This window comes from Bos taurus, chromosome 3 (genome assembly GCF_002263795.3).
Source record: "Bos taurus isolate L1 Dominette 01449 registration number 42190680 breed Hereford chromosome 3, ARS-UCD2.0, whole genome shotgun sequence".
Classification (NCBI taxonomy): domain Eukaryota; kingdom Metazoa; phylum Chordata; class Mammalia; order Artiodactyla; family Bovidae; genus Bos; species Bos taurus.
The window spans coordinates 97,765,102-97,791,069 of record NC_037330.1 but is presented as its reverse complement, the minus strand read 5'-3'; the positions used below and the strand labels follow the sequence as shown (position 1 = coordinate 97,791,069).

The 25,968-nt window shown below is 40.7% G+C and overlaps 1 protein-coding gene and 1 long non-coding RNA gene across 3 annotated transcripts in view; one reads left to right on the top strand and one right to left on the bottom strand.

Annotated features, from left to right (window-relative positions):
• SPATA6 (spermatogenesis associated 6) overlaps positions 1-14,946 on the bottom strand; it is a 166,744-nt gene extending 151,798 nt beyond the window's left edge. The window contains exon 1 of one of the 2 annotated variants that reach the window (XM_005204783.5): positions 14,385-14,946. In XM_005204783.5, coding sequence (XP_005204840.2) covers positions 14,385-14,435 — 51 coding nt within the window. In that variant the 5' untranslated portion in view covers positions 14,436-14,946. 2 annotated transcript variants of the gene reach the window in all.
• Positions 14,947-15,047: 101 nt separating this feature from the next.
• Positions 15,048-25,677, top strand: LOC132344916 (uncharacterized). The gene is made up of 2 exons (XR_009493991.1): positions 15,048-21,569; positions 23,541-25,677. It is a non-coding gene; the product is annotated as an uncharacterized lncRNA (long non-coding RNA).
• Positions 25,678-25,968: the final 291 nt, after the last annotated feature.

Sequence of the window (25,968 nt, the reverse complement as noted above, 5' to 3'; positions counted from 1 at the left end):
ATTCCCTCACCTCCACTAGTTTTGCTGGTAGTGATGGTTCCTAAGGTCCACTTGACTTAGCACTGCAGGATGTCTGGCTCTAGGTGAGAGATCACACCACTGTGATTATTTGGGTCATTAAGATCTTTTTTGTATAGTTCTTCAGTGTATTCTTGGATCTCTTCTTAACATCTGCTTCTGATAGGTCTATACCAATTCTGTCCTTTACAGTGTCCATCTTTGCATGAAATATTCCCTTGGTATCTCTTAGTTTTTTTGAGGAGATCTCTAATCTTTCCCATTCTATTGTTTTCCTCTATTTGTTTGCACTGATCACTGAGGAAGGCTTTCTTATATCTTCTTACTTCTGTTTGGAACACTGCATTCAGATGGGTGTATCTTTCCTTTTCTCCTTTGCCTTTAGCTTCTCTTCCTTTCTAAGCTATTTGTAAGGCCTCCTTAGACAACCATTTTGTCTTTTTGCATTTCTTTTTCTTGGGAATAGTCTTGATCACTGCCTCCTGTACAATGTCATGAACCTCTGTCCATATTTCGTCAGGTACTCTAACAGATCGAATCCTATGAATTTATTTGTCACTTCCACTGTATAACATTGAGTTAGACAAGGCTGCTGGTCCATGTGATCAGATTGGTTAGTTTCCTGTGATTGTAGTTTTCATTCTGCCTGCTCTCTGATGGAGAAGGATAAGAGGCTTATAGAAGCTTCTCGATAGGAGAGACTGACTGAGGGGGAAACTGAGTCTTGTTCTGATGGGCAGGGCTATGCTCAATTCAGTTCAGTTCAGTCACTCAGTCGTGTCCGACTCTTTGTGATACCATGAATTGCAGCATGCCAGGCCTACCTGTCTATCACCAACTCCCGGAGTTCACTCAAACTCATGGCCATCGAGTCGGTGATGCCATCCAGCCATCTCATCCTCTGTCATCCCCTTCTCCTCCTGCCCCCAATCCCTCCCAGCATCAGTCTTTTCCAATGAGTCAACTCTTTGCATGAGGTGGCCAAAGTATTGGAGTTTCAGCTTTAGCATCATTCCTTCCAAAGAACACCCAGGACTCATCTCCTTTAGAATGGACTGGTTGGATCTCCTTGTAGTGCAAGGGACTCTTAAGAGTCTTCTCCAACACCACAGTTCAAAAGCATCAACTCTTCGGCACTCAGCTTTCTTCACAGTCCAACTCTCACATCCATACATGACCACAGGAAAAACCATAGCCTTGACCAGACGGACCTTTGTTGGCAAGAAATGTCTCTGCTTTTTAATATGCTGTCTAGGTTGGTCATAACTTTCCTTCCAAGGAGTAAGCGTCTTTTAATTTTATGGCTGCAATCACCATCTGCAGTGATTTTGGAGCCCAACAAATGAAGTCTAACATTGTTTCCACTGTTTCCCTGTCTATTTCCCAGGAAGTGATGGGACCAGATGCCATGATCTTAGTTTTCTAAATGTTGAGCTTTAAGCCAACTTTTTCACTCTCCTCTTTCACTTTCATCAAGAGGCTTTTCAGTTCCTCTTCACTTTCTGCCATGAGGTGGTGTCATCTGCATATCTGAGGTTATTGATATTTCTCCTGGCGATCTTGATTCCAGCTTGTGCTTCTTCCAGCCCAGCGTTTCTCATGATGTACTCTGCATAGAAGTTAAATAAGCAGGGTGACAATATACAGCCTTGATGTACTCCTTTTCCTATTTGGAACCAGTCTGTTGTTCCATGTCCAGTTCTAACTGTTGCTTCCTCACCTGCATATAGGTTTCTCAAGAGACAGGTCAGGTGGTCTGGTATTCCCATCTCTATAAATCTTTAATCCAGTTTTCTGTTGATGGGCAGGGCTGTGCTCCCTCCCTATTGTTTCACCTGAGGCCAAACTATGCAGGAGGTAATGAAGATAATGGCAACTGCCTTCAAAAGGTTCCATGCACACACTGCTGCATGCCCTCAACCCAGCAGCAAGCTACAACCAACCCACGCTTTGGCTGGAGTCTCCTGAACACTCATGGGCAAGTCTGGGTGAGTCTCTTCTGGGGTCACTGCTCCTTTCTCCTGGGTCCTGGTGGGCACAAGGTTTTATTTGTGCCCTCCAAAAGTCTATTTCTCCAGTCCTGCGTAAGTTCTGGTAGCTTCATGGTGGGGTTAATGGTGACCTCCTCCAAGAGGGCTTATGTTATACCCAGGTCTACTGCACCCAGAGCCCCTGCTAATGCGTACCTTTCCAGGAGACACTCAAACACAGTTCTGGCTCAGTCTCTGTGGGGTCTCTGGGTCCTGGTGTGCATAAGACTTGTTTGAACGCTCTGAGCATCTCTGGTGGGCATGGGGTTTGATTCTAAACATGATTTCACCCCTTCTACCATCCTGCTGGATGGTTCTCCTTTGCCCTTGGATGTAAGGTAACTTTTTTTAGTGGGATCCAACTTTTCTTGGTGGGATCCAACATTCTCCTGTCAATGGCTGTTCAGCAGCGAGTTGTAATTTTGGAGTTTTCAGAAGAGAAGATAAGTGCACATCCTTCTACTCTGACATCTTGAGAACTATGAGCCATGCTGTGTAGGACCACCCAAGATGGACGGTTCATAATGGAGAGTTCTGACAAAACGTGGTCCACTGGAGAAGCGAATGGCAGACCTCTTCAATATTCTTGCCTTGAGAACCCCATAAACAGTATGAAAAAGCCAAACGATAGGACACTGAAAGATGAACTCCCCAGGTCAGAAGGTGCCCAATATGCTCCTGGAGATCAGTGGAGAAATAACTCCAGAAACAATGAAGAGACAGAGACAAAGTAAAAACAAAACCCAGCTCTGGATATGACTAGTGATGGAAATAAAGTCCGATGCCAGAAAGCCCAATATTTCATACCAACCTGGAATGTTAGGTCCATGAATCAAGGCAAATTGGAAGAGGTCAAACAGGAGATGGCAAGACTGAACATCGACATTTTAGGAACCAGAGAACTAAAATGGACTAAAATGGGTGAATTTAACTCAGATGACCATTATATCTACTACTGTGGCCAAGAATCCCTTAGAAGAAATGGAGTAGCCATCATAGTCAACAAAAGAGTCCAAAATGCAGTACTTTGATGCAATCTCAAAAATGACAGAATGATCTCTGTTCGTTTCCAAGCCAAACCATTTAATATCACAGTAATCCAAGTCTATGCCCCAACCAGTAATGCTGAAGAAGCTGAAGGTGAATGGTTCTATGAAGACCTACAAGCCTTTCTAGAACTAACACCCGAAAAAGATGTCCTTTTCATTACAGGGGACTGGAATGCTAAAGTAGGAAGTCAAGAAACACCTGGAGTAACAGGCAAATTTGGCCTTGGAGTACAGAATGAAGCAGGGCAAAGGCTAATAGAGTTCTGCCAAGACAACACACTGGTCATAGCAAACACCCTCTTCCAGAAACACAGGAGAAGACTCTACACATGGACATCACCAGATGGTCAACAGCAAAATCAGACTGATTATATTCTTTGCAGCCAAAGGTGGAAAAGCTCTATACAGTCAGCAGAAAAAAGACTGGAAGATGACTGTGGCTCAAATAATGAACTTCTTATAGCTAAATTCAGACTTAATTGAAGAAAGTAGGGGAAACCACTAGACCATTCAGGTATGACCTAAATCAAATCCCTTACGATTATACAATGGAAGTGACAAATAGATTCAAGGGATTAGATCTGATAGAGTGCCTGAAGAACTACGGACAGAAGTTCATTACTTTATACAGGAGGCAGTGATCAAGACCATCCCCAAGAAAAAGAAATGCAAAAAGGCAAAATGGTTGTCTGAGGAGGCCTTACAAATAGCTGTGAAAAGAAGAGAAGTGAAAGGCAAAGGAGAAAACAAAAGATACACCCATTTGAATACAGAGTTCCAAAGAATAGCAAGGAGAGATAAGAAAGCCTTCCTCAGTGATTACTGCAAAGAAATAGAGGAAAACAACAAAATGGGAAAGACTAGAGACCTCGTCAAGAAAATTAGAGATAACAAGGGAACATTTCATGCAAAGATGGGCACAATAAAGGACAGAAATGGTATGGATCTAACAGAAACAGAAGATATTAAGAAGAGGTGGCAAGAATACACAGAAGAACTATACAAAAAAGATCTTCATGACCCAGATAACCATAATGGTGTAATCACTCACCTAGAGCCAGACATCCTGGAATGTGAAGTGAAGTGGGCTTTAGGAAGCATCACTGCCAATAAAGCTAGTGGAGGTGAGGGAATTCCAGTTGAGTTATTTCAAATCCTGAAAGATGATGCTGTGAAAGTGCTGCACTCAATATGCCAGCAAATTTGGAAAACTCAGCAGTAGCCACAGGATTTGAAAAGGGCAGTTTTCATTCCAATCCCAAAGAAAGGCAATGCCAAAGAATGCTCAAACTACTGCACAACTGCACTCATCTCACATGATAAGAAGGTAATGCTAAAAATTCTCCAAGCCAGGCTTCAACAGTATGTGAACCGAGAACTTCCAGATGTTCAAGCTGGATTAGGAAAGGCAGAGGAACCAGAGATCAAATTGCCAACATCCGCTGGATCATCAGAAAAGCAAGAGAGTTCCAGAAAAACACCTACTTCTGCTTTATTGATTACGCCAAAGCCTTTGACTGTGTGGTTCACAACAAAGTGTGGAAAATTCTTCATAAGAGGGGAATATCAGACCACCTGACCTGCCTCCTGAGAAATCTATATGCAGGTGAAGAAGCAACAGTTAGAACTGGACATGGAACAACAGACTGGTTCCAAATTGAGAAAGGAGTACGTTACATATTGTTACGCTGCTTGTTTAACTTCTATGCAGAGTACATCATGGGAAATGTTGGGTTGGATGAAGCACAAGCTGGAATCAAGATTGCCAGGAGAAATATCAGTAACCTCAGATATGCAGATGACACCACCCTTATGGAAGAAAGCAAAGAAGAATTAAAGAGCTTCTTGATGAAAGTAAAAGAGGAGAGTGAAATAGTTGGCTTAAAGCTCAACATTCAGAAAACTGAAATCATGGCGTCTGGTCCCATCACCTCCTGGCAAATAGATGGGGAAACAATGGAAACAGTGACAGACTTTATTTTCTTGGGCTCCAAAATCACTGCAGATGGCAACTGCAACCATGAATTTAAAAGACACTTCCTCCTTGGAAGAAAAGCTATGACCAACCTAGACAGCATATTAAAAAACAGAGACATCACTTTGCCAACAAATGTCCATGTAGTCAAAGCTATGGTTTTTCCAGTAGTCAGGTATGGATGAGAGCTGGACTATAAAGAAAGCTGAGTGTCTAAGAATTGATGCTTTTGAACTGTGGTATTGGAGAAGACTCTTGAGAGTCCCTTGGACTGCAAGGAGATCCAACCAGTCTATCCTAAAGGAAATCAGTCCTGAATATTCATTGGAAGGATGGATGCTATAGTTGAAATTCCAATATTTTGGCCACCTGATGTGAAGAACTGACTAATTGAAAAAGACCCTGAGGCTGGGAAAGAATGAAGGTGGGAAGAGAAGGGGACTACAGAGGACGAGATGGTTGGATGGGATCACTGATTCGATGGACATGAGTTTGAATAAACTCTAGGAGTTGGTGATAGACAGGGAAGCTTGGTGTGCAGCAGTCCATGGGGTCACAAAGAGTCGGACCCGACTCAGTGACTGAACTGACTGTATAATCATAAGGGATTAAACAGCCAACAGGTACATGAAAAGATGTTCAACATCACAAGTCATCAGGGAAATGCAAATCAAAGCTACAATTAGATATCACTTCACACATGTCAGAAGAACTATCATGAAGAAGACATGATATAACAAGTGTTGGTGAGGATCTAAAGAAAAGGGAATCATAAAGACACTGCTTATGGGAATGCAATTGCGCATAGCCACTATGGAAAACACTATGGAGGTTCCTCAAATAACCCGAAATAGAATGACCATATATGATCCAACAATCCTAATTTTGGATGTATACACAAAGGAACTGAAATCAAGATCTCATATCTGCACTCTCATGTTTACAACAGCATTACTCACAACACCCAAGATAAGAAGGCAACCTAAGTGTCTGTCAATGGATAACTAGATGAATGGCAAAGAACAGGGGATATACATGTAGCAATACCATTCAGCCAACAGAAAAAATGAAATCCTGTCATTTGTGACAAACTGGATGGACCTTGAAGGCATTATGCTAAATCAAACAGAAAAAAAACAAACACTGTAAGATATCACTTATATGTAAAATCTAAAAAGATCAACTCAGAGAAACAGATAGTAGAGTGGTGTTTACCAAGGGTTGAGGAGGTGGGGGAAATGGGGAGATAATGGTCAAAGGGTGTAAACTTCTAGTTATAAGATTAACAAGTATCTAATGTAAACAGCATGGTCACTATAATTAATAATACTGTACTGTATACTTGAATGTTGCTAAGAAAGTAAATCTTAACTGTTCTCAACTCAAAAAAGAATGTCAACTATGTGACAGGATGGCGACAGTAGCTAATATTTTGGTAGCAATCATTTTGCAATTTATAAACATAAATCAACATACTGTACACTTTAAACACATATAATGCTATGTGTCAATTATATATCAATAAAGTTGGGGAAGAGACAATAGAAAGGATAAAGAATTATTGCTTCACATGACAACATGGATGAATTCTCACAAAGAAGTCATAGAAAAAAGTCGAAGGAGACAGGGAGTGAAAGGAGGGACAGAGAAAGAGAGACAGAGAAATTGACATTACAAGTTCAAAATACATTGAGATAGAAGTTAACATAGTGGTTACCTCTGGGAAGAGAAGAGTGGAGGTGGAGTAGCCAAAAGGAATGGAGCACAAGGAAGCAACCCGGAGTGCTGATACTATTCTAACTATCCATCTGGGTGGTAATTATACACTTTGCATATGTACACTTTCTAAATATATGCTATAGTTCCATAAAAAGTTAAGGACTCAGTGGCATTCTTTATCAGCAACAACAACAAAAAGAACAAAGAAAATGAAAACAAAAGGCATTACTAAAAAGAGCAAAAACAAAGTGAAAAAATTATCTTCAACTGGAAGATCTCTGAAATTTACATTACATATAACCAACAAGTTATATTGGTGATTTCTCATAGAAGCCCTACGAAATTAACACAATTCCCTAAGATTCAATAGTTTCATTTCTAAATCTATACCCTAGAGCACTGGATGTCTCTAAGATCCAAAATCCTGCTTTTACAACTAACATTTTGTAGTTTATCTATACCTATAACTGAAAAAATAAACCAATGCCAAAACTGAAAAAAATACAGAAATACTTTATAATTACATATGTCTATGTGTAAATCCTGAGACAGGACTAGGCTTCAAGATACACTCTTTGCACCTATTCACAGAATCAACATGAACTGGTCAGTTTCAAATGCCGAATGGTAGCTGTCAGTTCAGTTCAGTCACTCAGTCGTGTCCAACTCTTTGCGACCCCATGAACCACAGCACGTCAGGCCTCCCTGTCCATCACCAACTCCTGGAGTCCACCTAAACCCATGTCCATCAAGTCAGTGATGCCATCCAGCCATCTCATCCTCTGTCGTCCCCATCTCCTCCTGCCCTCAATCTTTCCCAGCATCAGGGTCTTTTCAAATGAGTCAGCTCTTCGCATCAGGTGGCCAAAGTATTGGAGTTTCAGCTTCAACATCAGTCCTTCCAGTGAACACCCAGGACTGATCTCCTTTAGGATAGACTGGTTGGATCTCCTTGCAGTCCAAGGGACTCTCAAGAGTCTTCTCCAACACCACAGTTCAAAAGCATCAATCCTTCAGCGCTCAGCTTTCTTCACAGTCCAACTCTCACATCCATACATGACCATTGGAAAAACCATGGCCTTGACTAGATGGACCTTTGTTGGCAAAATAATGTCTCTGCTTTTTAATATGCTGTCTAGGTTGGTCATAACTTTCCTTCCAAGGAATAAGCGTCTTTTAATTTCATGGCTGCAATCACCATTTGCAGTGATTTTGGAGCCCTGAAAAATAAAGTCAGCCACTGTTTCCCCATCTATTTCCCAGGAAGTGATGGGACTGGATACCATGATCTTAGTTTTCTGAATGTTGAGCTTTAAGCCAACTTTTTCACTCTCCTCTTTCACTTTTATCAAGAGGCTTTTTAGTTCCTCTTCACTTTCTGCCATAAGAGTGGTGTCATCTGCATGTCTGAGGTTATCGATATTTCTCCTGGCAATCTTGATTCCAGCTTGTGCTTCCTCCAGCCCAGCGTTTCTCATGATGTACTCTGCATATAAGTTAAATAAGCAGGGTGACAATATACAGCCTTGATGTACTCCTTTTCCTATTTGGAACCAGTCTGTTGTTCCATGTCAACTCAATTTAAGCAGAGCTGCCAGTGATGCTATGATTTTCTGAAAAAGTAAACTCTTAACAGAGTTCCAAACAAAACAAAGTACACTCTTTCCTCACTTTAGATGATAATTGCATCACTGGAAAAGTCACTGTACTTAAAACTTTTCCACACACAGACACACATACACACACACAAAAGGTCTGTCTTTATACATAAAACAGAGTTAGATTCTTAATCTCTAATCATAAACAGGCTTTCATATATATGTATAGATATATATTCAACGGAATATTCAAGTCATGCAGAATAACAGACAATCAACACCAACAGAAACACCCCCAACACACACACACACTGCAACCACTATGACAAACACAGGTAGCCAACAAATTTCTTAGAATGATCCCTAGGGCATAGTACCAGCCCTTGAGAACAACAGATTCATGGACACCAAGATATGTACGAATATTCTCACTGCAATGCTATCTGTAATATTCAAAAAGAGGAACACTGGTAGTTAAAAGTCCATCAATAGGGGAATAAGAATTAAATCTCTAATGCAAACATACAGCATTATGCAACAATCAGGGCTTCCTAGGTAGTTCAGTGGTAAAGAATCTGCCTGCCAATGCAGGAGATGCGGGTTCTATCCCTGGGTTGGGAAGATCCCCTGGAGAAGGAAATGGCAATCCACTCTAGTATTCTTGCCTGGGAAATCCCATGGAGAGAGGAGCCTAGCGGACTATAGTCCATGGAATCACAAAAACGTCAGGCGTGACTTAGCAACTAAACAACAACATCAACAACAACAAAATCTAACAATTAAGGAAATGAACTAGATTTCCAAGAATCAACACTTGGCGACAAATTTTAGAAACAGTGAAGTGGGAAAACAGATTTGCAGAAGGACACCTACATTATTTCCTGCAGTCTATGGGGTCGCAAAGAGTTGGACACAACTTGGTGACTGAACAAGAACCTACAGTATTAAACCATTTGTGTAAGATTTTAAAAGAGAGCAATAGTATACAGATTATGTAGGCATACACAAATATGTAGCAACTGTAAAAAACCTGAATGAAAAGAACACAGTCCAACTTCAGGATATTTATTACATTACCTTTAGGAAGGGAGGGAGGAAAACTGGACTCAGAAAGAGGTGCAAAAGGGCCTTAAACTAGATCTGTAACATTTTCTTAAAAACAAAAATCTTCAGAAAATGTAAAATGAGCATTTGTTAAATCAGGGTGGTGAAGGATGACAGTATTTAGATTTTCTTTTTCTGTAAGTCTGAAGCACTTTATAGGCAAAGTTTTAAAAAGTCTGTATTCCAGGGAAATACCAACTGCAGCATAACTGAGTAAGGAAACCAGATGACCATCACAGACGATCAGATGAATAGTAACAGAAAAGGACCTAGATCTGTTTGCTTCAATGCTGTCAGTAATGTGACTGAGGCGACTGAGGTAACAAGGTGAGGTCAATATAGAGAAGAAAAAATGGGAATTATATAATATTGACTAACTCCAAACTGACACTATTCAGGTAAAGCAAATTGGCTGGTTTTACTGCCCAGGCATTGGGCTTTACTCTTATACCTCCAATTTCTTCTGTCTATATTCCTAAAAAAAAAAAATCTCATGGAAACTGCACTACTGAATAAGAAGAAGGTAGAGAGAAGCAGTGGTAAATATACTTTTTTATATCACATTTGTTTCAAATATCAAAAGTGTAAGTGATAGGAAATATAATTTTTGGCTGCTCTTTAAAATTGAGTTACTTGGCATATTATATCATTCTCCCAAGATTCCTTGAGAAAAGTCACACTTTCTTTCCCAGCAATATATTTTCTCTCAAATCTTGGTTCTGTTGAGCAACTCAAAATATTGTGTTATACACCAAAACCTTTCCTGTTTACTCATTTTTGCTCTCATGTGATCACAGTATCAAAGATGAGCTTGCCACAAATACAAGACTGCAACAAAACATAAACATGGAAAGGGGAGAAGAAAATGAAGTGCCACATTTTCAATAAGCCAGTAGAAATTAAACACCTAATTTCCAGTTTAGAAGAGCAAATTAAATGTCACCACAATGGGAAAAAAAAATCAGACAATAACATGGGATATCCTGTATCCGAGTCTGGTCTCCTTAACATAATGTGCATAAAAAGACCTTTTCAGGAATGAATGTGCCTAGTAGCTTTATCCAAGACAGTCACAACCTGGTAACAATCCAAATAATCACCAATAAAGAGAAGGCATAAACATGCTGTGGTGTACAACAAAATCTGGTGTGAACCATATGATAGAAATCTATTGTGAACCATATATATATATATATGATATATATAACCATATAACCATATGATAGCTACTACACAATATAAAGGAATGACTACTGATAAGCACAGCAACATGGATGAGTCTCAAAAATACAATGAGCAAGAGAAGCCCACAGAAAATATTATACACTATATAGCTCATTTCAGAGAAGGCAATGGCACCCCACTCCAGTACTCTTGCCTGGAAAATCCCATGGACAGAGGAGCCTGGTAGGCTGCAGTCCATGGGGTCGGTAGGAGTCTGACATGACTGAGCGACTTCACTTTATTTTTTCACTTTCATGCATTGGAGAAGGAAATGGAAACCCACTCCAGTGTTCTTGCCTGGAGAATCCCAGGGTTGGGGGAGCTTGGTGGGCTTCTGTCTATGAGGTCGCAGAGTCAGATACGACTGAAGCGACTTAGCAGCAGCAGCAGCATATAGCTCATTTAATATGAAGCTCAAATACTGGCAAACTAATCTGTGGTGAGTGACAGAAATCAGAGTAAGTGTTCCCTTTGTGCAGGGTTTAAAAGGAGGAACAAGGGAATTTACTGGGGTGCTGCAAGAGTTCTAAACCTTGATTTGAATAATGGTTATATAAAAGTGTATGAATTTATCTAAATCCACAAAAGAAAAGACATTGTGGAAAAGAAAAAGTAGAACTGCTTTATATCAAAATGAACTAAAATGATCTAACAACCAAATGCAACATGTAAACTTTGATTGGATCCTGGTTTGGAAAAGCCAACTATACAAGTCATTTCTGTGACGATGAGGAAAACCTGAAAGTGGACTAGATACTAAGAAAGCATCGATAATTATCATAGCTGTGATAATAGTCTTGAGGTTATGTAGAGCAATGTTCTTATTTTTAGAAGACATATACTAAAGTATTTAGGACTCTCATAGCAACAATTCTGTCATATTTTAGCAAAAAAAATTATTATAAATATACAAATTTACAGATATATCAAACTAACGAACACAGGTCATGGGATATAGCTACTCATTGTACTATTCTCTCAACAACTCTGTATGTTTGGGAAAATGTCAGTAAAAAATTGAGGGGGAAAAGAAGATGTCAACTTTTTTAGATCTTGAGTGATCTTCAGGATACATTATAGAAAGTATAAAAGCAAAGTGCAGAGTAGCTTATGTAATATGCTATCTATCATGAAGGAAAGAAAGGAAAGTAAAAAATATATATGGGAAGGGGCAGTGTACTGTGTGTGTGTATCTAATGAGATTATATTACAAGTGGAAATACTAGAAGAATCAATAAAAATGGTTTCTTATAGCAGATGAAAATAGATGGAAGATATGTTTGAATAGGGCTGGAAGTGAGACTTCTTGGAATGTATCATTTTATACAGTTTTGACTTTTAACCCATAAATGTAAAGAATTGAATTAAATTGAAAAAAAAAATGAAATTGAAAAGACGTTAAAAATATCTTTGCTCATATAATTCCTCTATTCAATCAAAGCTGAATCAAGCTTGTTTAACCTATATGATTATTAACAGTTTTTATATATATATTTTTTGCTCCTTCTGAGCATCAGAGTAATTTAATGGGGCTTTTGCTGGTCAGAAATCTTAGCCTGTTGCTGCAGATCTGCCCCTAAAAATAGTCATGCTATTTTCTCATCTGTAAAATAATAATAATAATAATAATCCAATGAAAGTTAAGATTTCTTAGAACTGTAAAATTCTTGATTCAAATGTTTGTTGAAAAAAACCAGGAATGTTTCCACATGCATAATTTCTTAAGCCACGATGAACAACAAAGTTCCACTGTATAGTCATTCACTTTCCCTCTGATAATACTGGAGAGAAAGGCTGGTGAAATAACTTTTCTCTCTTCAACCCCTTCAAGCAGTAGTCAGTTACCACAAAGCACTGTACTTCCTCTAAACAAGAATGGATTGGCCAAGGAAGGGATGCAACAGCCAGCCCATCAGGCAGCTGCTCTCCGCAGGCTGCTAAACTCCATTGGTCAGCACAGGAGGAAGCAGCCAGAAACAAAGTCTAGAGAGGCTGAACTCCAGAGTTTTACTAACTGCCAAGCAGTTCAGGAAGCTTTGTGTATTCTTTTGCCAAATGAATCCTCCTTTACAAAAAGGCAGCTGTGGGATTAGAAAAGCATCTGAAACCAAAACTACAGAGTTTCTGACATTGCAAGGAATAAAATCTCTGCAGCCTTAAACATAAAACAAGGGAGCCAGAAACTCTGTTCTTCACCCCTGCCTCACACTCTGCCCTACCCGGCCTGCCTTTCTTTAAGACCCAGCAAAAGATGTAAGACAGTCTTGTGATTTCCCTGGAGGTTTCAGGGGCTGTGCCTCACTGGCCTCACTGTAATGTGAGGAAGAATAGACAGGAAAGCAGGGGATGCTTTCGGAGAGGTTGGGGGGCGGGGGGCCTGGATGGCAGGGTGTGCAGGAAGGAAGGGGAGTTACTGGCTATGTAATGTATTAAAACACACCACACATCCATGCACCCATACACACACACACACACACAGTTTTGCTGGGAGATGAAAGAGCTGAGAAATAAAAGGACTTAAAGAAGTAGAAAAAGAAAAAAAAAAAAAGGACTGAAGGAGGAGGAATTGTGTTTCCAAACTGCTTACAGGTCTAAAACAGAGGTATGGAAAGACTTTTGGGTGGATTTCCTCTAGAAGAGAGAAGCTGGGCTTTCGTCTTAAGAGGAGAAAGGAGGGTTCTGTAAAGAATGAGGGGGAAGGAGATCAAAACCCCTTGGAAGGTCCTATGAGATTGTTCAGAGGGATGGTGTTTGCTCAGAGCTTGGAGAGGTCCTGGGCCCTTCTCTTGAGGAAGGACACGGGAGTTCTCTGCCTCAACTGGACTTCCACAGCAACGTCGGGGACAGGACCCTCTTTGGCATCTCTTCCGTAGGGTTGCGGGTCGTCTCCAGCAAGTTGAGAGAATGAGTAGTTTCCTCTTAACGTTGGTGTCTTTCTTGGAGTGAAGGGAAGGATCGGGGATCCCTCTCAACATTGGGAGAGTTTGGGGACTGCAGGAACTTGAAACGGTTTCTGAGGGGTGGCCCTGGGGTGGCGGGGCGGGGGGCGGGGCGGGGGGGGAGATGGCAAGCTGCCGCGCGCAATGATGACACACTTCGGTTGTGGAGTGCAGGGATTCTACTTTGGAGATTTGAGAGGAAAGGCTCCTTCACTAATCAGAAGCTTGCTAAACAGTTCGAAGGAATCCACCAGCACTGATTTGAGAAGAAATCCATCCCCCAGTCCCCGCCCCTAAGACTGGGGAGAACTCAGGTCAGTAATAATCTCTCACGAAAAGAACAGGAGCAGAGAAGAGGAATTTTTAAAAGAAACCCCTACCCCCCTACCCCAATCCATGGAAAGTTAAGCACGCGGAGAGCAGGACTTTCAAAAGTGGTTTAGAAAGGATGTGAAGAAACTCTAACTGGAAGCTGAGAGGAAGTTAGGGGAGCTGAGGGGTGGGGATCAGAACTCTGTGTGGCTGGAGTGAGAGGGCATTCATGATTTTTGAGGCAAAGGAAGACCCAAGTGACACGGGGTCAGGGCTCCACAGGGATGACTCAGAGGGTGGAGGAAGTTTCTAGGTGAACCTGGGTTCTCGGAAGTAAACACAGGCGGCGTCCCGAGTAAATTCCCGAGGCTCACGACACCCCGGGCGGCGGCGATGGGGCCGCGACCAGTACTCACAGAGCGGATCTCCAGCGCCAGGGCGCATTGCAGCGCCTTCACCTTCGGCATCCGGGCGGGGTTGGGGCGGCGGGGACAGACCCCGGCCGCGGACCCGAGGGAGGCGAGGAGACGCAGGGCGGGGCTAGGACGGGGAGGAGACGAGGTGGCGGCGGCGGTGACGGCTGTGGCCCCCAGGCCGGGGCCCGCGGTCCAGCCTGGGTCCCGCCCGAGCAGCAGCGGTGCGCGGGGCGCGGACTCGTTGTCATAGCAGCTGCGAGGGGCGGGGCCGGAAGAGAAGCCCGGCGGGAACGCGCGGGAGCCGCCTCTAGAGTACGGTGGCCTGGGGGAGGGGCTTGGCGAACGCCAGGAGGGGCAGGGCCGCCGAAGAGTCAGGGTGGGCGGGGCAGTTCGTCTGTGACGTCAAACTACGAGCCCAAATCCAGAGGAGGAAGAGAATAGCTGTATTAATAGCACAGTATGCAGGGCAGGGAGGAGGACTCAAGAGCCCTGAGTTCCAGTGTGGCAGTGGCAACTTGTGGTAGTGGCGTCTCCAACTATAAAGAATTATAATGGTTTTTCGTTTTCTTATTTGAATTTCACGATATAGTTTTCAAAGCCAGCATGAGAAAACAGGGTTGGAGAAGATCCTTGTTCAATTCAAAGTTATAACCAAGATTGCACCTTAAGAACTCTCCTGTAAAACTCTGGTTCCTCCCTGAGAAGAGGATTGTCAGTCAAATCACCTATCTCTTCCTAATCTCCTATTCTGTGACTTTTTTGTTACGGCATCCACCTTCCCTTCAAGGATTCGTGTCTAATAACTATATGCATCCCAGAGTATATTGTTTTAAATTGTTTAAAATTGAACTGTCAGTGAAGTGCCAACAGTGTTTATTGTTTTAAATTGAACTGTCAATGAAGTGCCTACAAATCTAGTTGTGAAGCACCTGAGCCATAGACTGTCAAAGATTAAACGAATCTAAGATTTTGCTCAAATCAATCATTTTAAAACCATGTTTAGGGTGAAATTTAATCTCTGGTTCCTCTCTTTTCTAAGTCCAGCTTGAACAACTGAAAGTTCATGGTTCACATATTGTTGAAGCCTGGCTTGGAGAATTTTGAGAATTACTTCAGTAGCATGTGAGATGCGTGCAATTTTGCAGTAGTTTGAACATTCTTTGGCATTGCCTTTTTTGGGGATTGAAATGAAAACTGACCTTTTCAAGTCCTGTGGCCACTTCTGAGTTTTCCAGATTTGCTGGCATATTGAATGCAGCACTTTCATAGCATCATCTTTTAGGGTTTGAAATAGCTCAATGGGAATTACATCACCTTCACTAGCTTTGTTTGAAGTGATGATTCCTAAGGCCCACTTGACTTCACATTCCAGGATGTCTGGCTCTAGGTGAGTGATCACACCATCATGGTTATCTGGGTCATGAAGATCTTTTTTATATACTTCTTCTGTGTATTCTTGGCACCTCTTCTTCTGCTTCTGTTAGGTCCATACCATTTCTGCCTTTTATTGTGCTCGTCTTTGCATGAAATGGTCCCTTGGTATTTCTAATTTTCTTGAAGAGATCTCTGGCATCTAGCAGATGCCAACATCCACTGGATCATCGAAAAAACAAGAGAGTTCCAGAAAAATATCTATTTTTGCTTTATTGACTACACCAAAACTTTTGACTGTGTAGATCACAACAAACTGTGGAAAATTCTGAAAGAGATGGGAATACCAGACCACCTTCCCTGCCTCCTGAGAAATCTGTATGCAGGTCAAGAAGCAACAGGTAGAACTGGACATGGAACAATAGACTGGTTCCAAATTGAGAAAGGAGTACATCAAGGCTATATATTATTACTCTGCTTGTTTAACTTCTCTGTGGAGTATATCATGGGAAATGTTGGGCTGGATGAAGCACAAGCTGGAATCAAGATTGCCGGGAGAAGTATCAATAACCTCAGATATGCAGATGATACCACCTTATGGCAGAAAGTGAAGAACTAAAGAGCCTTTTGATGGAAGTGAAAGAGGAGAGTAAAAATGTTGGCTTGAAACTCAACATTCAGAAAACTAAGATCATGGCATCTAGGCCCATCACTTCATGGGAAATAGATGGGGAAACAGTATAAAGAGTGGCTGACTTTATTTTGGGGGTCTCCAAAATCACTGCAAATGGTGACTGCAGCCATAAAATGAAAAACGCTTGCTCCTTGGAAGAAAAGCTATGACCAATCTAGCTGCTGCTGCATCGCTTCAGTCGTGTCTGACTCTGTGCGACCCCATAGACGGCAGCCCACCACGCTCCCCCGTCCCTGGGATTCTCTAGGCAAGAACACTGGAGTGGGTTGCCATTTCCTTCTCCAATGCATGAAAGTGAAAAGTGAAAATGAAGTTGCTCAGTCGTGTCCGACCCTTCACGACCCCATGGACTGCAGCCTATCAGGCTCCTCTGTCCATGGGATTTTCCAGGCAAGAGTACTGGAGTGGGTTGCCATTGCCTTCTCCATGACCAATCTAGACAGCATATTAAAAAGCAGAAACAATACTTTACCAACAAAGGTCCATCTAGTCAATGCTATCGTTTTTCCAGTAGTCATGTATGGATGTGAGAGTTGGATTATAAAGAAAGCTGAGGGCCAAAGAATTGATTCTTTTGAACTGTGGTATTGGAGAAGACTCTTGAGAGTCCCTTGGACTGCAAGGAGATCCAACCAGTCTATCCTAAAGGAAATCAGTCCTGAATATTCATTGGAAGGACTGATGCTGAAGCTGAAACGCCAATACTTTGGCCACTTGACGTGAAGAACTGACTCATCTGAAAAGACCCTGACGCTGGGAAAGACTGAAGGCAGGAGGAGAAGGGGACGACAGAGGATAAGACGGTTGGATGGCATCACCAACTCAATGGACAAGAGTTTGAGTAAGCTCTGGGAGTTGGTGATGGACAGGGAGGCCTGGCGTGCTGAAGTCCATGGGGTTGCAAAGAATTGGACATGACTGAGCAACTGAACTGAACTAAACTTAGTGTGAAATACATTATACATACAGAAGTATATAAACCAATTTCATCTTAAACAATAATAATAATACAGCAATACCTGTGCAACTAACATACAGCTTAATAGAACATTACCAGCATCTTAGAAATGTCCCAAACATTTCATTGCCTTCCTTTCCCTGAAAGTAACCACTACCCTGACTTTGTCACAATAATTCCCTTGGTTTTCTAAATACTTTTGAGTTCATGATTGCATTTCTAATCAAAAAATTATTTAACTTTTTTCTGTTATTGATGTGATATAGACGTAATTAATACTATATGTATTCTGTGACTTGCTTCTATCACTCTTACGCAGTAGGATTCTCCCAATGTTGATGCTGTGTAACAGGAAGCTTTTTCCATGATTGGACGGTGAAATATGTCCGACATAACACAAGAATATACATTGATTTCGTTATACTTAAAGAGCCCCTTGATGAAGGTGAAAGAGGAGAGTGAAAAAACTGACTCAAAATTCAACATTCAAAAAACTAAGATCATGGTATCCAGTCCCATCACTTCATGATAAATAGATGGGGGAAAAGAGGAAACAGTGACAGATTTTATTTTCTTGGACTCCAAAATCACTGTGGATGGTGACTGCAGCCATAAAATTAAAAGACACTTGTTCCTTAGAGGAAAAGCTATGACAAACCTAGACAGTATGTTGCAAAGCAGGGACATCACTTTGCTGACAAAGGTCATACAGTCAAAGCTATGGTTTTTCCTGTAGTCATGTATGGATGTGAGAGTTGGACCATAAAGAAGGCTGAGCACCAAAGAATTGATGCTTTCGAAATGTGGTGCTGGAGAAGACTCTTGAGAGTCCCTTGGACAGCAGGGAGATCAAGCCTAAAGGAAATCAACACTGAATATTCATTGGAAGGACTAATGATGAAGCTGTAGCTCCAATACTTTGGCCACCTGATGTGAAGAGCTGACTCATGAGAAAAGACCCTGATGCTGGGAAAGATTGAGGGCAGGAGGATAAAGGGATAACAGAGGATGAGATGATTGGATGGCATCATCGATTCAATGAAAGTGAGTTTGAGCAAATTCTGAGAGATAGTGAAGGGCAGGGAAGCCCGACATGCTACAGTCCATGGGTTCAAAAAGAGTCAGATGTGACTTAGAGACTGAACAGCAGCATTGATGGTTACCTGTACTGTTTCCATTTTTAGCTGTTAACAACAATGTTGTTGTAGACATTCTAGTCCATGTCTACTAGTGCATATATGCTACAGGAGTGGATTGACTGGGTTTTAAGTTTTGCACATGTGGGACTTTAATAAGTAATGACACACCATTTTCCAAAGTTGTTGTATCAATTAATATTCCTACTGGGAGTGTATACGAGTTTTTATTTTCCACAGATCTCATGATATTTGGATAGAAATCCAGGATCCCGGTTTTGTTTTGTTTCCTGAATAAGCTAGATTTCCCAACAATATCTACTAAACATTTTATATTTTATCTCATTGATTTGTGTCACTGCCTGTATCATACATTAACTACCCAAAGTTCTGTCTTAAAGATTTCTATTCTGTTCTTGTGTTCTATTTGTCTTTCTTGAAATAGTAAAACACTGCATTATTACTAGGCTTCTTAATACCCCATTTAGCAAGTTTCTTTCTCCATCTTTCTCGATTTATTTAACTCTGTGATCTTTTATTCTTTTTTTATTTTAGAGTAAGCTTATCAAGTTTCTCATGCAGTTCAACTGGAATTTTTATTGTGATACATTAAATTTATAGACTAATTTGGGGAACTGACATCTTTGTAATATTGCATCATCCTATCCAAGAACATAAAATGTTTCTCTCTCAGTTCATCTTCTATATTCTTTGCTAGAGTTTTCAAATTTTCTGCATAAAGGTCTACTTAATCCTGGGTGTTTAATTATAGTTTTTTTTCTTTTTACTATTGAAAACAGTTTCTTACTTTTCATTATATTTGCTAATTATTGCAACTGTAGAGACATTTTTATTTTTATAAGTTTAATCTGCCAAATCTGTTAAACTTGTACTATTTGGAATAGTTTCTCTGTTCCATTGTTATTGATTTTTTTTATTGCAGAGATGATAAGCACTGTATTGCATTTTGATTGCCACCATAACAAATCACTACAAACTTGGAGGTTGAAAACAATACATGTTTATTATCTTACTGTTCTGTAGGTCAGAAGTCTGATGCAGGTCTTCCTGTGCTAAAATCAAAGGATTTTATTGGGTTCCTTTCTAGGAGAACCTGTTTCCTTTTCAGCTTCCAGATGCCACCAACATTCCTTGGCTCATGATCTCCTTCCTCCATCTTCAAAGCCAACAGTGAAGAGTCAAGTCTTTCTCAACTTGTTTCACTCTGACCTACTCTTCTGTCTCCCTCCTTCCTCCTTGAAGGACTCTTATGATTACAGTGAGGCCACTCAGATAATCACCTTTCTCAAGGTCACGTGATTAACAATTCTAATTCCATGTGTCAACTTAATTCTCCCTTTGCCATTTAAGATAACATGTTCATAGATCTAGGGATTAGGATATGGACATCTTTGGGGGCTTATTATTCTGTCTCCCACAAGCACCAAGTGAAAGTGAAAGTTGCTCAGTCGTGTCCGACTCTCTGCGACCCCATGAACTATACAGTCCATGGAATTCTCTAGGCCAGAATACTGGACTGGGTAGTCTTTCCTTTCTCCAGGGGATCTTCCCAACCCAGGGATCAAACCCAGGTCTCCCTCATTGCAGGTGGATTCTTTACCAGCTGAACCATAAGGGAAGCCCAAAAGGAATTATAATTGTATTGCATCAAATTGCTTCCCAAGTGGCACTAGTGGTAAAGAATCCTCCTGCAAATGCAGGAGACACAGGAGACATGGGTTCAATCCCTGTGTCGGGAAGATCCCCTGGAGAAGGAAATGGCAACCCACTCCAGTGTTCTTGCCTGGAAAATTCCATGGGCAGAGGAGCCTGGCAGGCTAGAGTCCATGCAGTCTCAAAGAGCTGGACACAACTGAGCATCTGACCACACACACATTGCATCAAAATACATCAAATGTGTTAAAAATCCTTGAGTTGGTAAAAATACTTGAAGGGGAAAAAAGGCATGAGTCAGCTTTGAGTAATTTAAGAACCAACTCATTCTCTAATTTGATAAATAAAAAGAAAGAAGCAAGCATTCATACTGAATTTCTTGTTGGAATTATACCCCAGGGTGACCAAAGAATTGATGAGTGGTCTTTATAGAAGACTCCAAGTGATAAATGAACAGAGAGAATGAAGAATTAGAATATTCATGGCTACTAAAACCATTAGTGAAAAGCTGAAAAGGATTTTTATCATGGGTTGGGTCAGTGTGACAACATTCAAACACATTGATCAATCTTAATATCACAAAAAGAGAGAAAATCAGACATTATATCCCTTTTGGTACAATAAAATATGAACTTTCATGACAAAAGAATCAAACTTGAATCTCACCAAAGCATCCAAATATATCACCAATGTACAGGAAATATAATGTTTAAAGTAACTAACTTGTTAAATAAAACCATAGGGATTTAAGCAGCAAAATGAAGACCATATGATTTTTTTCAACAAATTGCAAAGGAAAAAATCAAAAAAGAGACCCTGTGGACCCTGTGTATTAAAAGAGTGAAAAAGACAGTCTAATATGAAGTGCTTATGAAGCAAGAGTAGAAATTTGAATGCTGACTTACTTAAGATAATCTTAAATAATTTTTAAAATCTTTTTTTTTTTTAGGAATGGAATGGTGCTGGGATCTAGTTATTAAAAAAAAGAGCCTATATATTTTATAATATCATATACACTAAAGCATTTATGGATGAAATATGATGTCTGGGATTTGCTCCAAAAACTTCCAGTGGAGGTGGGAGCTGTTAGTGTTGAACAGTGGTTGAGGTATGGATAAAACAAACTATCCTTCTAATTGGTGATGGTAAGTATGTTGGAGTTCATTATAGTGGTTTTTTCTATTTTTTGTATGAACTTAATTCTTATTCAGTTCTGTTCAGTTCAGTCGCTCAGTCGTGTCCAACTCTTTGTGACCCCACGAATTGCTGCACACCAGGCCTCCCTGTCTGTCACCAACTCCCGAAATTCACTCAAACTCATGTCCATCGAGTCGGTGATTCATGCAAAAGTAGTAAGTGTTGAACAGTGCCAAATGCTCTTTCTATACTGATTGTTGAGATAATCATGTGAGCTTTCAACTTTAGCCTATGTGCAAAGTGAATTACATTGAGTTACTGGTTCCTGATATTATACCTTTCTTGTTGTCTTATACTTCGTTATTTTGTAAATATGCTTTTTATATGATTATAGGTAATATTTTATTTAGGTTTTCTCATCTGTGTTCATATGAATATTGGACCTATAATTTCCCTTTGTCATTGTTTCTTGATTTTAGAATATGGATCATAAAAGCATATAATAGACTGCATGTTTACTCTTGTCCACAGATCTCTGATGTTCTCTTCATTTTTCTTCAATCTTTTGTTTCAGATTTTCAAATTGTATAATTTTTTGATCTGTATTCAAAGGAACTAACACCTTCTGCCATCCCTAATCTTATGTTAAGCCATTCAGTAAAATTTTCATTTCATTTACTATACTGTTTAGCTTTTACTACTGTTTCATCTAGTATACTAATTAAATTTCCATTAAATCTTTCTTTTAAGTTTCCACATGACTGCTGAGATTCCCGTTTTGCTCATACATTGGGATCATATTTTCCTTTACCCTCTGAGCATATTTTCCTTTAATTCTTCGAACATATTTACAGTAATTGTTTTAAAGTCTTACATCTGACATCAGACATCTATACCATATCAAGTTCTGTTCCTATTAGCTGCATGTTTCATAATCACATTTTCCCATTTCTTTGTATGTCTAGTGGTTTTTTAAATTGAATATTGGATATTTTGAATAACACATTGTGAAATCATGGATTCTGGGTTATCTATTATCTTTTCTCTGAAGAGTGTCGTTTTAGCAGTCAGTTTAATTAAACTGATGCAGACTTAATGATATACTTTGTTACTTCAGATATGTGAAAATCCTAAGATGTTTTTATAGCCCTTCTAACTTGGTAAAACTCAACTTCTAAATTCTGTCTCTCCTATGAGTTTGTCAGTCTTGGTTATAGACTTTAAGGCAAATCTGCTGCTGTGCTTAGGCATTCAGTTATGTCTGACTCTTCGCTACCCCATGGACTATAGCCTGCCAGGCTCCTGTATTCATGGAATTTTTCAGGCAAGAACACTGGAGTGGGTTGCCATTTCCTCCTCCAGGGAGGCAGATTCTTTACCACTAGTGCCAGCTTCTTCCCTATAGTGTGGGCCTTACTATACGACACGGTCCTTTCTTCTAAAGTACAGCCATCCTGGTGTATCAGCTGGATTCCAGGAATATTAAGAGTGTTAAATAGATCGCTCCACAATGGAAAGTTCAGAATTCCAGTGTCCCCCAGCACTGCTTGATCTCAAGTATCTCTCTTCTGTTCCCAACCCTGGAACAGCTGCTAAGTGGCAAGCCTGAGGTGGTCTCACTTGCACATGTAAAGCTCATCCCTCATCATTGAAATTTTGAGGGAATTGCTCATAGTTTCTAGGCTCTCTCCACACAGCTCCTGTCTTACTAAAGTCTGCTAGAACAGTACATCACAGTTTGAGTGGCTTGTAAACCACAGAAATTTATTTCTTACTATTGTTGAGGCAAGAATTCAAGATCAGGGTGCCAGCACAGTTGGGCTCTGGTGGAAGCCTCTTCCAGGCTCTTCCAGAATCCTTGTATCCTCACATGGTAAAATGGGTGAGAGAACTCTCTGTGGTCTCTTTTATTAGTGTATTAATCATATTAATGGGGCTTTCCTGGTGTCTCAGTGGTGAAGAATCTGCCTACTAAGGCAGGAGACACAGGTTTGATCCCTGGATGGGGAAAATCCCCTGGAGAAGGAAATGGCAACTCACTCCAGATTTCTTGCCTGGAAAATTCCACGGGCGGAGGAGTTTGGCAGCCTACAACCCATGGGGTCACAAAGAGTTGGACATGATTAGTGACTAAACAACAATCACATTAATGAAGGCTCCATTCTCATGACCTACTTACCTTTCAGAGGCCCTAACATCAGTGCAAAGAAATAGAGGAAAATAACAGAATGGGAACAACTAGAGATCTCTTCAAGAAAAGTAGAGATATCAAGGGAACATTTCATGCAAAGATGGGCTCAATAAAGGACAGAAATGGTATGGACCTAACAGAAGCAGAAGATATTAAGAAGAGGTGGCAAGAATACACGGAAGAACTGTACAAAAAAGATCTTCACGACCAAGATAATCATGATGATGTGATCACTCAACTAGAGCCAGATCCTGGAATGTGAAGTCAAGTAGTCTCTTAGAAAGCATCACTATGAACAGAACTAGTGGAGGTGATGGAATTCCAGTTGAGCTATTTCAAATCCTGGAAGATGATGCTGTGAAAGTGCTGCACTCAATATGCCAGCAAATTTGGAAAACTCAGCAGTGGCCACAGGACTGGAAAAGGTCAGTTTTCATTCCAATCCCAAAGAAAGGCAATGCCAAAGAATGCTCAAACTACCACACAATTGCACTCATCTCACACACTAGTAAAGTAATGCTCAAAATTCTCCAAGCCAGGATTCAGCAATACATGAACCGTGAACTTCCAGATGTTCAAGTTGGTTTTAGAAAAGGCAGAGGAACCAGAGATCGAATTGCCAACATCTGCTGGATCATGGAAAAAGAGAATTCCAGAAAAACATCTATCTCTGCTTTATTGACTATGCCAAAGCCTTTGACTGTGTGGATCACAATAAACTGTGGAAAATTCTGAAAGAGATGGGAATACCAGACCACCTGACCTGCCTCTTGAGAAACCTGTATGCAGGTCAAGAAGCAACAGTTAGAACAGGGCATGGAACAACAGACTGGTTCCAAATAGGAAAAGGAGTATATCAAGGCTGTATATTGTCACCCTGCTTATTTAACTTCTATGCAGAGTACATCATGAGAAACGCTGGGCTGGAAGAAGCACAAGCTGGAATCAAGATCGCCAGGAGAAATATCAATAACCTCAGATATGCAGATGACACCACCCTTATGGCAGAAAGTGAAGAGGAACTAAAGAGCCTCTTGATGAAAGTGAAAGAGGAGAGTGAAAAAGTTGGCTTAAAGCTCAACATTCAGAAAACGAAGATCATGGCATCTGGTCCCATCATCTCATGGGAAATAGATGGGGAAACAGTGGAAACTGTCAGACTTTATTTTTGGGGCTCCAAAATCACTGCAGATGGTGATTGCAGCCATGAAATTAGAAGACGCTTACTTCTTGTAAGGAAAGTTATAACCAACCTAGACAGCATATTAAAAAGCAGAGACATTACTTTACCAACAAAGGTCTAATCAAGGCTATGGTTTTTCCAGTGGTCATGTATGGATGTGAGAGTTGGACTGTGAAGGAAGCTAAGCACCAAAGAATTGATGCTTTTGAACTGTGGTGTTGGAGAAGACTCTTGAGAGTCCCTTGGACTGCAAGGAGATCCAACCAGTCCATCGTAAAGGAGATCAGTCCTGGGTGTTCATTGGAAGGACTGACATTGAAGCTGAAACTCCAATACTTTGGCCACCTCATGCGAAGAGTTGACTCATTGGAAAAGACTCAGATGCTGGGAGGGATTGAGGGCAGGAGGAGAAGGGGACGACAGAGGATGAGATGGCTGGATGGCATCACCGACTCAATGGACATGGGTTTGGGTGGACTCCGGGAGTTGGTGATGGACAGGGAGGCCTGGCGTGCTGCAATTCATGGGGTCGCAAAGAGTCAGACACGACTGAGTGACTGAACTGAACTGAACTGAACTGAACTGAACCACGGATCCATTGCATTGGGGGTTAGGGTTTCAGCATGTGTACTGGGGAGAGGACACAGACGTTCAGTCCATAGTGATAGTTTGAACGTGTTACTTCTGTCACAGTCTTCAAGTTTCAACCTCATACAAAAATTCAGCTGCAAATTTCTAAGTCCCAGTCCTAGAATTTTTAGTAAAAATTCTAGCAGGCCTGGAATAGCAGCGTTGTGAATGGCACCACTATAATTAATGATATCTCAGGAAGATTTATAACTGCAGGTAGCAGATAAAACAGAAACAGTGCTGCTTCTACACTTCCCCTCCTTTTATCCTCTATGAAATTTTATGGGAAGCAGGTCTAATAAAAAATGTAAGCCCTTAATCTTTCTCAGAGATCTTATCTCATTTGATGAATACTTGGAGGGAATCAATTATTTTTTTTCTTTTATGTAGTCGACTTTGCATTTATGAAGGGAGGATGGTAACTGACTCCCTGGCCAAATGGCCAGAATGTCAGAGACATTTTTAAAGACCTCTATTATCTTTCATTTGTGTTCAGTCTCCTAAAGGGATTGATTTAGTAATAACAAAGTCAGTGTCTTCATTAGTTATAAGCCAAACAAATAGCCATAGTAACCATTCAGTGATGGTGCATTATAAACAGGCATTGCAC